The sequence below is a fragment of the Papaver somniferum genome, unplaced genomic scaffold (genome assembly GCF_003573695.1).
Source record: "Papaver somniferum cultivar HN1 unplaced genomic scaffold, ASM357369v1 unplaced-scaffold_29, whole genome shotgun sequence".
Taxonomy (NCBI): Eukaryota; Viridiplantae; Streptophyta; class Magnoliopsida; order Ranunculales; family Papaveraceae; genus Papaver; species Papaver somniferum.
The window spans coordinates 3575289-3587477 of NW_020639929.1; the positions used below are offsets into that span (position 1 = coordinate 3575289).

A 12189-nucleotide genomic window follows, 5' to 3' on the forward strand; every position below is an offset into this window, starting at 1 on the left:
AAACTTCTGATCGACGCATTTTGTTGTAGTTAATTATTGTAATTAATTAATGAAGTGCATACCGATTAGTATTCAAGTCTTTGTCGAGGAAGTCGTCTCCTGTTAGCGCAATGTATGGTTTATCGTTTACTTGAGTAATATTTTATTATCAACATGTTCACATGGCTTGATGGTTCAACATCAAGGATGTAATTAATTGGAAATCGACTATCAAACTGACCCATATGATGATGAGAATATATATATATATATAAAGGCATCGTGGAATCGAGTACCCAACATTGACATCTTCTCACCTATCCGTTCCCTGTTTGTTTTCGTTCTCCTTCAGTCACCTTCTTCCTCCACCACTTCATCTCAGGGGCCGGGACCTGTCAGAGTCTGTCATCCCCATTTTACCGGCCAGTTCAAAAGTGCAAGAAATTTTTGCACAAGGTAGTCTCTTTCTTATACTGTCACGATATACATAAGCGTAGATTTCATTTGAGAAGCACTGTCTTATTTGTTTGCAACTCATTCATGCTTTTTGATTTCTATTGGGTATATTCTTGTATATTTGCATATATTCACTTACTTGTCTTAAGAAGATATTCACCTCTTTTAGAATGTATTTAGAATATTGGTTGTAACCCTAACTCCTATATATAGGAGTCTTTGTTATCAATGAAAACACAATTGAATCATCTCTCGTTTTGTTCTTCAAGTTATCTCGTCTTGTCTTAGGTTATAGAAACCTTCATGGTATCGTGAGTCCGGTAACAATGTCTAGTATTTTAACTTCAACTTCCTCTTCACCAAACAAATAGTCTTCTATATATACTCTAGCTTCTAATGATGGACCAGGAACTATCATCACACATGTAGTTCTCAAAGGATCAAACTATGAAGAATGGGCTAAAGGGTTTCGTATTTCTTTGGGTGCGAAACGCAAGCTGGGTTTCATTAACGGTAACCTCTCGAAACCTTCTGATGATTCTTCTGACCTGGATGACTGGTGGACTATAAACTACATGATCGTTGCCTGGATTTTTAACACCATTGATCCAGTTCTTCGATCCTCAATTTCTTATCGTGACACCGCCTTTGATTTATGGGAAGATATCAGGCTTCGTTTTTCTCTTGGGAATGGAATAAAAATATTTCAACTTAAATCTGATGTCGCCAGTTGCAAACAAAAAGATGGAGAGTCTATTCAAGACTATTATGGGAGGTTGAAGAAACTCTGGGATGACATCAATGACTTTGATGCTTTACCTTCGTGTAAGTGCTCCGGTTGTACCTGTGATCTTAATCTCACTCTACGTACTCGACGTAACAATGATCAGGTACGCGAATTTTTAATGGGTCTTATACCCTATTATGCTAATGTTCGTTCAAGTATTTTGGGCACCGAACCACTTCCGTCTCTGCACACTGTGTATTCTCGTCTCATTCAAGAGGAAGAGGTTCGATCTTATACTCAGCCGAAGGAGGATATCGTTTCTCCAATGGCTTTTCTTGCTCACGGCAATAAGCCACAAGGATCGAAATCAGGAGATGTCAAAACTCCATTGAAGTGCACCTATTGTGGTCATAATGGACATCTTGAGGATCGATGTTGGGAGAAGCATGGGTATCCAGATGGTCGCCAGCCCAGACGTCCACCTGCTGCTTATCTCAAAACCGAGTCACCAGTTCAACGTACTCAACCAGCAGCTAAGGCAAACGCTGTCGTTGGTGACATGCCAACTCCAAATCATGTTCTTCTCTCTGGTAAGCGTGGTCAAATCTGGATTGTTGACACAGGAGCTTCCAATCATGTTTGTTGTGATGACACTGTGTTTGCATCTTGTGATAATATTAGTCCTCTTCAGGTTGGCCTGCCTAATGGTGTCAGCATACAAGCAACCAAAATTGGCATTGTGCAGATAAATGATTTTCTCATATTGCACAATGTGCTGTTTGTTCCTCAATTCACATGCAATCTTCTTTCAGTTTCTCAACTTTTATCTTCATCCCATGCTACTCATGCACCGAAGAATAATATAAGTGTTCAATTCACTAATTCTGAATGTGTTATACAGGACCATACTTTGAGGACGAGGATTGGTATGGGTAAGCTCATGGATGGGCTGTATTGCTTGATGGGGAAACCAGCTCGTGTCAACGTTGTGTTAGAGAAGACTGCAACAGATTTGGCACAAACGGCTTGGTCATCCGTCTATCCAAGCCTTGAAGTTTCTACCTCAGATTGGTTGTGTTGATAGTCAGTTAGATTTTCATGCTTGCGATATCTGTCATAGAGCCAAGCAAACTCGTACTTCGTTTCCATTGAGTAATAGTAGGGCAGTTGATTTATTTGAGTTAATTCATTGCGACGTTTGGGGGCCTTATCATCCAAATCGTGCCTGTAACTCAAGATATTTTTTAACCATTGTTGATGATTTTTCTAGATGTGTTTGGGTGTATTTGATGAAAACCAAAGATGAGGTACCTACCTTGTTAACAAACTTCTTCGCACTAGTTGAAACACAGTTTACTAGAAAGGTTAAGACTTTACGTAGTGATAATGGAACTGAGTTCAAAGGTCTTGTTCCTTATTTTCGAAAAATGGCATTATTCATCAAACCTCTGTCGTTAAGACACCACAGCAAAATGCTAGGGTGGAAAGAAAGCATCGTCACATTCTCAATGTTGCTCGTGCGCTACGTTTTCAAGCATCCTTACCAATCGACTTTTGGGGAGAATGTGTTCTTACTGCTGCCTACTTAATTAATCGAACCCCTTCTCGTGTTCTTCACTTCAAGACGCCTTATGATCTTCTTTATGGTTCGGCTCCACTATTCACTCTCTCAGGGTTTTTGGATGTCTCTGTTACGCAAAAAACCTTACTCCTGGTGATAAATTTGACAGTCGCAGTCGTCGTTGCATATTTCTCGGCTATCCATTTGGAAAGAAGGCCTGGCATCTATTTGATCTTGACACAGGTCATTACTTTCAGTCTCGAGACGTACATTTTATTGAAGATACTTTCCCGTTGGCAGACAATGATGAGCTTCTGAAACTGCACTCACTGTATTCTGATGCGTCAGTGATTCAGTTACTAGAACTTTGTCTGACGATCATTTTACAGCTGACTAATAATGCACATGTATCTGGTGGTTCTTCTTCCGCTGCTACTCTCTCGCCTGTTGACTCTCACCTCCACAGACTAGTTCTCATAGTCCGTCAGTCTTCTTGGATGATGTACAACACACACATATGCTGAGAATGATGCACATATTGATTCAGCACCTGCTTCTTCTTCTGCTGTGCCTGCGTCTGGTACAGAAGTTGTTACTTCTTCTCTCACGGAAAATACGGATAGTCGAGATCCTCATGATAGTTGCAGACGAGGAACTTGGCGGGGTAAACGTACAAAATTTGAGAACGTTAGGCACAAGGATTTTGTCCAATGGCAGGATGTTTCAAAACAATCTAACACAACCTTGGTTTCCCCTGCAGCTTCACCTATACCAGTCAAGTCCTCAGGTACTCCCTATCCTATAACTCATTTTGTGAATTGTGATGCATTTTCTACTGCACATCGTTTTTTTGTTGCAGCCATTTCAAATGATGTTGAACCAAATCATTTAAAGAGGCAATGGCTGATCCACGATGGCGTCAGGCAATGCAGGATGAAATTGCTGCACTTATTTCCAATGGTACATGGACAATTGAAGATTTGCCTGCCAACAAGTCTGCAATTGGTTGCATGTGGGTTTTTCGCATTAAGCGAAAATCTGATGGCTCTGTTGAGCGTTACAAAGCCAGATTAGTTGTTTTGGAAATCATCAACAGGAAGGAATTAATTTCACTGAAACTTTTGCTCCAACAGTAAAGATGGTCACTGTGCGAACTCTTCTTGTGGTTGCTGCAATAAACAACTGGGAGTTAGTTCAGATGGATGTGCACAATGCTTTTCTTCATGGGGATTTAAATGAAGAAGTCTATATGCGACTTCCTCCTGGTTTTAGTAAGGGTTTATCTGGCAAGGTTTGTAGACTTCGTAAGTCATTGTATGGTCTACGTCAGGCTCCACGGTGTTGGTATGCTAAGCTAGCAGCTGCTTTGCGTACATATGGGTTTTCTACCAGTGCTTCTGATCACTCGTTATTTCTTTATCGTCATGGGAATATTATCATGTATATTCTTGTATATGTGGACGATCTTGTTATTGCTGGTAACAACACAGCTGCTATTCGAAAATTTCAGGAATATCTAGGCAGATGTTTTCACATGAAGAATTTGGGAAAATTAAAATACTTTCTAGGCATTGAAGTAGCTAGAAGTTCCAAAGGAATTTTCCTTTGTCAGCGCAAATATGCTCTAGATATATTGACAGAAACAGGTCTTCTTGGCTCAAAACCAGTTAATACTCCCATGGAAGAAAATCATAGGCTGGCTCTTGCCTCAGACCAACCTATGACTGATCCTGCTCGTTACAGAAGGTTGGTAGGAAAACTGATTTATCTTAATCTTACACGGCCGGATCTGTGTGATTCTGTTCATATTCTTTCCCAGTTTTTACAACATCCAACTCAATTACATTGGGATGCTGCACTTCGAGTTGTGCGTTATTTGAAATCTAGCCCGGGGCAAGGTATTTTACTTCGTGCTGATTCCAAGTTAGTTCTTGATGCTTATTGTGATGCAGATTGGGCTAGCTGTCCACTTAGCCGACGTTCACTCACGGCACATTTTATCTTTCTCGGGGGTTCTCCTATATCTTGGAAAACGAAGAAACAAACCACAGTTTCTCGTTCTTCAGCTGAAGCAGAATATCGTGCTTTGGCTTCCACAACTTGTGAAATCATTTGGTTAAAAGGGTTATTACGGAATTTTGGTATAGGACATACAAAACCAGTCTCTATTCATTGTGATAGTCAAGCAGCGTTACATATTGCTAATAATCCTGTCTTTCATGAACGAACAAAGCATATCGAGATTGACTGTCACTTTGTGCGTGACGAAATACTTCGAGGTACTATTCGTCCATCCTATATTCATACTACCTCTCAACTAGCTGATATTCTGACAAAAGCCTTGGGACGTCAGCAGTTTCAAACTCTTCTTCTCAAGATGGGCATTTCGACTCTTCATGCTCCAACTTGAGGGGGGGTATTGGGTATATTCTTGTATATTTGCATATATTCACTTACTTGTTTTAAGAAGATATTCACCTCTTTTAGAATGTATTTAGAATATTGGTTGTAACCCTAACTCCTATATATAGGAGTCTTTGTTATCAATGAAAACACAATTGAATCATCTCTCGTTTTGTTCTTCAAGTTATCTCGTCTTGTCTTAGGTTATAGAAACCTTCAATTTCTGTACTCTTAAGTATTTTCTGATATATATAGACTCTTAAAATTGTAGATGGTTGGACACAAGAGAGGTAGCATTGCCTTCTTTGCAACGTATCGAACACCGGTGCCACTAGACATATACTCATGCCCGCTCCCACTTCCAAACCCAACGGGGAACGAAGAACTCTCCATGATTGATGACAAAAAAGATGAATACAATTACAATGGTCGAGAAATTCCAAAGGTTGCTCTGAAAAAACTTCTCAAGAAACTTCTCAAGAACCCAAAATCGAAAACAGAAGGAAAAGAGGCGGATGTAGATAACGGTAATCTTTCAGGCATTGTTTTCGTATCTGAGCGAAACAACCTTGAATTGATTCACGTAGCGCTCCGCTTTCAGAGCCCACCCAAAGTTGAAGTTTTCTGCTTAGCTGATATATTTGGCGTAACCCCTGATTTCGATAAGGTTTGCTTGGAAGATAGTGGTTGCTTTACTGATAATCATATCATCTATATCAGCACCAAAGAACCAGCTAAGGAACGTCGCCAGCCTTGGACTGCCGTTTATCAAACCGATCTCGAGAGCGGAGAAACTAAACGTCTCACACCACCAGGTTTCTACTCAACTCTCTTTTATTACTATTGTTAGTCAAACGTACCATGCCTTTTTTTTTTATACATACATATATATATATATATATATGTATAATGACAGTTATTTTCTTATCACTGACTAACGTGCGTCAAACCAGAGACCGCTGATTTAAGCCCCTCAGTGTCACCGTCCAAAAAGATGATAGCTGTGGCATCATACCAGGAAAAGGAAGGTGGTTGGGAAGGTGAAATCGAAGATCTAAAGACTAACATTTATATCATGGATGTAGAGTCACCCCATAATACTCGCAGGATGATTGTAAAAAATGGAGGGTGGCCAACTTGGGGAAGTGAAAATGTCATATTCTTTCACCGTAAGGATGATCTCATAAATCCTCCAAAAGGCGTTAAATTATTTTGGAGTGTATACCGAGTCGACATAAAAACTGGTGTTGTAAACCGTGTAACCCCGGAAAAAATCGATGGGTTCACTCCGGTAGCCATTGATGAGAACAGAGTGGCTGTTGTAACTGTTCGTGAAGTATCAAAGGGGTTAGGCGCAGCACGTGAGGTTGACCAGTTTAGACAGATTGAGATTTTTGATTCAGATAACGAACACAGCACCAGAATCACTCAAAATACTACATCATCAAAAGCCGATCACTTTAACCCCTTTCTGATCGATGGTGGGAAGCTCATTGGTTACCATCGTGGCAGGAGTGACAAACTCTCGGTAATTATAGTTATTTACCCATTTATGTATCAGTTTTGAAGTGTTTAGTACTAATGTGATTATATGTTTCTCTTCCGGCAATAGTTTGACAAAGCAGTGGAAAGACCGTTTCAGACGCTTGACTCGTCACTACCAGACGTAGGTCTATTCAGAGTATCAGGAGTGTTTCCAACAATTTCCAAAGATGGAAAAAGGCTTGCATTTGTTGACAATGAGTTCAAAGCTGTGTGGGTTGCTGATAGTAATGGATTGCATATTGCGTACGAGGTATGTATATAATATAAGTGTGTTTGTCTGTCTTTTGAATGAATTGTTCCAGAATTATGCTGTTATTAATCATGTGAAACATAATTGGGTTTGCTTATATAGGAGGACGGACCGGACAGACTCTTCTCCCCAGTTTGGAACCAGTGTGAGGACACATTGTATGTATGTGTTGGACCTTCATTTAACAAGATAATGAACGTGAACATCAATGCTATCACCAACCTATCGAAGTTTAGGCGTCAGTGTCATGCGCTTACGGATCAGCACAATAATGCCTTCCCATTTAGCAGTCCAGATGGTACGTAATAATTTTCTTCATACAGTTAAATACCGTTCGATATGTACATGCTTTTTCAACTGTATGTACTAATGATTTGAAAACTTCAACAGGGAAGAAATTAGTTTACCGATCAACAGGGAAAGACGGAAACAAGAATTTGTACATAATGGAAGATTCAAAACGCGGGGTGATCAACGGAAGGGAACCAAGAAGGCTAACAGAAGGTAACTGGACTGATACACATTGCCAATGGTCGCCAAAGGGAGATTGGATAGTATTTTCCTCAACGCGTGACAAGCCTGTAGGTGCACCAGAAACAGACCAAGGTCTTGACCCAGGATACTTTGCGGTGTTTCTGGTGAAGTGGGATAATCCAGATGTTTTGGTAAGAGTGATGACTAGTGGAAGCAATATCTCAGGGCATGTGAACCATCCGTGCTTCAGTCCGGATGGCCGTAGCATTGTTGTGACTTCAGATATTGCGGGTGTGTCTGTTGATCCCATATCGTTGCCTCTATTCGAGCACTCTGTGAGGTCTTATGGAGATATTTTCTCTATCGACCTTCCCGATGATCACCTAGTAACATACCAGGATGGAAAATACCAGGGTGGAAAACATGTTAGGGATGTGGAAAAATTCACACGAATTACACACAGTAGGTACGAGTATTCTACTGCTACTTGGACTAAGTTCGCGACTCAGGATCCAAACAGAGCATGGAGTATGCGTTTGCCAGAAGGAGACTTCACTCCTTCATGTCCTTACCTTCATCAAGATGGAGGAGAAAGCTACCATATGACTGGCCACCTGGTCCTCCCAAGAAGATGCTGTTGATTGTGTTTTGTTCCTCATCTTTTATTCTGCTTATGTGTTTCCGTGGTATTTTGATGGTTGATTTGTTTCTCCGTGTAAGAATTGCTTGTTTTTTTCAAACTGCATATACGCAGTTAATAAAACTTTAGTGAATGTTGTTTTGCTACCCACTGGCAGGTAGGACCTTGGATAAACATTCTCTACCTTCCACGCTAATGTTGTATGAGGCGAGACGCGAGAGGTGAGGCAAGGCACCCATTCTATGAATCTTGCGGCTTGGGAGCTTTTGTGGGCGCCTCACTCCCCTTTGACAACAAGTTATTTCAGGTCTTGAGCGGATTATTTGGTTAAGCGCCCACACTATGAAATCCTAGACTTGAGCGCCTTAGGTAGCGCCTTGCTCCTTTTAAATCCCATACACAAATGGGCTTTTAACATGTTAGGCCAGTTGATACATGCCTTATCCATCATCCTAACCGTTGAATAACATATAAAAACCTAACCCCTAATCCTTTCCCCTCTCTCTGCATTTCATTCGTTCTACAGCATCAACAGCAATACCTCTGGTTCTTTCTTTGCTTCTAAAACAATCGTGTCGAAATCCGTAATAAGCCCTGGGGGTTTCTTTCTCTACATTCAGTGTCTTCTATCTGGTGGTGCTGATAATTTTGATCCAAGGTTTTAGTTTAAAGTCAATGGACCAAGTCGAACATCTCCAAAGGTTAGGTTACACTGCAAGGGATATTGGAGTTTTGCTTGATTTTGCTTCTTCTGAATTTTTATGGAATATTGCTGAGCTAGTAATTGAATTTTGTTATTGATACATTTTGAAAATAGAGTAGGAGGATTCGTCTTTTCGGGATTTGGTCAACTTAGGTCACATCCGTAATGGCAAACAACTGCCATTACGGATGTCTGCTTTTTTTTTTTGAGTTTTTTTCTTGTGGTAGTTAGATATCTAAACTGCCACCAGTTGGGCTTATGTGGTGACGATGGTGTCCAAGGTTCACTTCGGATCGATACCTCTAAGTCTCCAACTCTCTGAGCACTAAGAGATTCTCCTCCAAGAGCAATAAGGCTCCGACTCTCTAAGAACTAGAGATATTGAGGATCCCCAATTATTCAGGTTATTATTAAGTGTTTTAAGTTGAGTTTTTCGACTTTAAAAATTGATTATTCGGATCTTATTTTTGAGGAAATATAGCCCATGAAAATATTTTATCTAGAACCATATATAGTTGTCTTAAACAAAGCACAAGGTTGTGCTCCTATTGTTCTTTCTTTGGGTATGTTGCAATAAGGACTCCATTTCTTTGACAAAAGTAGATTTTGTAAAACATTAATTGTAAATCATGTTGGAAAATATGCGGTTTCGGTTTCTCAGAAATTATGTTAATGCGACAAACAAAATACTAACATAGAAAAGAGTTAGAAAGACTTACCAGATTGGTTGATCGAGGTGAGGTAATCCTCTTTCCTCAAAGACTAGTACGTCCCCGCATACGGTGCTGATGGTTCTTCAGACGGATCCTTCCCAGATACAACAATCACGCCTTATAGTAAGTAGCACTACAGTACTATTAGGCCAGCAAATGTTGACAATTATTGTGCTCTTAGACTCTGACTCTTGAATTCAAAACTTGTTTTCTACTTCTCAAAAGGCTTGTTAAAACTCATACAAAACAAAACTAAGAGGTGGGATTATATAGAGTCAATGGCGACTCTACAAGGTGTCTTTTCATCAATAGCTGACTCACCATGGCCATTGGTGACTCTGTATAACACCTATTCATGACTAGGTGTCTTATGATGAAAAGGCATAACCCAAAAACATCTCTTGGAGTTTAAATCTTGAAAACAATTTTCACTCATATAATTAATTTAACTCAAAATTCCAACAAATCATAAGCATGATACATCAAAAGCTCTAAGTCTAGGTATACCTCATCAAACAAAATCATAACAGATTAATAAAAATTTATAAAGCAATTAAAAAGAATGCAAAAATTCAAAGGAAACGATTATAGTTACCGATTGGATTTTTACAAGGGATTAGTAATCGATAAATCCATATAGGATATACCTTCATTTTTCCTAAAATTCTTCACCAACCCTAACTTCTTAAATCAATGGGAAGGTGACATACTTAATTCTGTTGTCGGGCCTATGGCCTATAGATGTGCGTCCCATCTATGTAGTTAGGGTTTACCTTTCCATGTATATAAATGATACTAAAGTGTGATGAACTCCTTTTGACAACATTAGACTAATGAAAATTGTCTGACATTAGAGGGAGCATCTAATGGTGTGTTGAACTATTTTCCTTAACTGAGGTTACTTTTTCCCACAGGGTTTTGTTACTCGTCAAGGTTTTTAATGAGACAACAACAAACACCGGGAATATAATTTCCCAGCTAAGGCTATTGTCTTTCCTACAAGGATTTTCTTCCTTAGGAGTTGTGAAGCAACTATTCAACTTCAACGGAGAAAAGTGATCATATGCAACAGATCACTTTTACTTGCATCTGTCACGTTGTACTTTTCTCCCTTCGTCAAGGTTTTATCGCACTGGGTTTTCCTTGTCAAGGTTTTATGAGGCAACGTATACGCATCCCTCTGGGTTTTGGTTTTGTTTAAAGTTTAATTAATATTGTACTTTTTTTCTTTAGTTCAGGTTTTGTCCCTCTGGGTTTTTCCTGACGAAGTTTTAACGAGGCAATTAACTTAGACTCGTCGGTCTTTGAAGATTGTATTGCATGTGATGAACTACATGTAATGTACGAGAAATCATGTGAAGTACTACATGTGAAGAGTTGTACCAAGGTTTTTCCCACTGGGTTTTTCCTTGTCAAAGTTTTAATGAGGAAATTTATTTCAGCACAAGTCATCAATGAGAGAATGACATTTGAAGAACTTACATTCAAAGCACATATGTGAAGCACTATGTATAAATTTTTATTATTGAACCGCACAAGAGGGAGTGTTATAGGGACTATGGTCCATGGATGTGCGGTCCATTAGAATACTAGGGTTTTCCCCTTAACTTGTATAAATAGAATGCTATACTTATGTAATTGTGTTGCCTCTCTGATGAATAGAAAGTTGTTCCCTCTTCCTTTTCTCTTTTTTTTTTATTATTACTCCAAAAAAAGGAGCATACTAATATTTTTATTTTTCAATGTTTTATTCTTGTGAACCGAAATACTGTTAGATTGTGGAAAATACGGTGGTGTTAATGGATGAGTATTCTACTTGTTTCACAAAAATGACTCTCAACTTCATTTTTATAAATTTAGAATTTTCAAGCTTCGTCTTTACTTCATAACAAGTAAATTTTTCAATATACATTGTACTATCATCTACAAAAGTCATAACATATTTCTTACCACCTCTACTTGGGACCATTTAAGTCACTTAACAGTGTGTATGAATTCCAATGGTTATGTAAACTTAAATTCCACACAAATTTCATATATTTTTGCGAAGTGTATATCGTACTTGGATAGTTACTCCATATCTACCAATTTCTTATAAGAGGATTGTAATTAACGTGACCTACTCTTTAATGACAAATTAAACTAGATTCTGTGATGTATGTGGAGGAAGTATCTCTATTTATTTCTAACATAATTGTAACAGCATTTACTTTGAGGAGTTCTTTTGTAAGGTAACACTTTCCTAATATACATTTTTGTTCTTAGAGATAACGAAGTCATTTGACACAAACTCTAACTTCAGACCTTGTTTCACAAGCAAACCGCTAGAAATAAGATTTCTGCAAATGTTAGAACACGTAGCAGTTGTGTCAAGCTAATCTTATTACATGACGTAAACTTGAGTACTATATTTTCCTTTCCTGAAACCGTTAAAGTCGTGGCATTACCAATTTATATAGGTTCACCATTATCATCGGTTTATCATATAGGAAACATACAAAGATCAAGAAATAGAGGCCCAGTACCTCAGGTAACGACCCACTATACATTTGGGTTATTCACCATATTAACTTCTAGTAGAACAGAAATTATAGGTTACATGCTAGAGTAGTCAGAACTCGAAATCGATCATATCCTTACTATCATAACGAAACACATCGACTAGCGGTTGGATATGAAAAACTTGCAAACTTAGATTCCACACAAATTTCATAACTTTTTGTGAAGTCTACAACGAA

At 38.8% G+C, this 12189-nt stretch overlaps 1 protein-coding gene across 1 annotated transcript; it reads left to right on the plus strand.

Annotated features, from left to right (window-relative positions):
• The first annotated feature begins 297 nt into the window (after positions 1–297).
• On the plus strand, positions 298–2176 carry LOC113341309. Its single transcript, XM_026586232.1, has 2 exons — positions 298–1752; positions 2064–2176. The coding sequence occupies exons 1-2, from the start codon at positions 1011–1013 to the stop codon at positions 2096–2098; spliced, it is 777 nt and encodes a 258-aa protein (XP_026442017.1). The 5' UTR covers positions 298–1010; the 3' UTR covers positions 2099–2176.
• The last annotated feature ends 10013 nt before the right edge of the window (positions 2177–12189 follow it).

Excerpts from the sequence above, each read along its gene's own strand:
- LOC113341309 (XM_026586232.1), top strand. The coding sequence starts at position 1,011 with ATGATCGTTGCCTGGATTTTTAACACCATTGATCCAGTTCTTCGATCC. Across the intron at positions 1,753-2,063 it reads AAATCATGTTCTTCTCTCTG|GACCATACTTTGAGGACGAG; the intron begins GTAAGCGTGGTC and ends TGTGTTATACAG.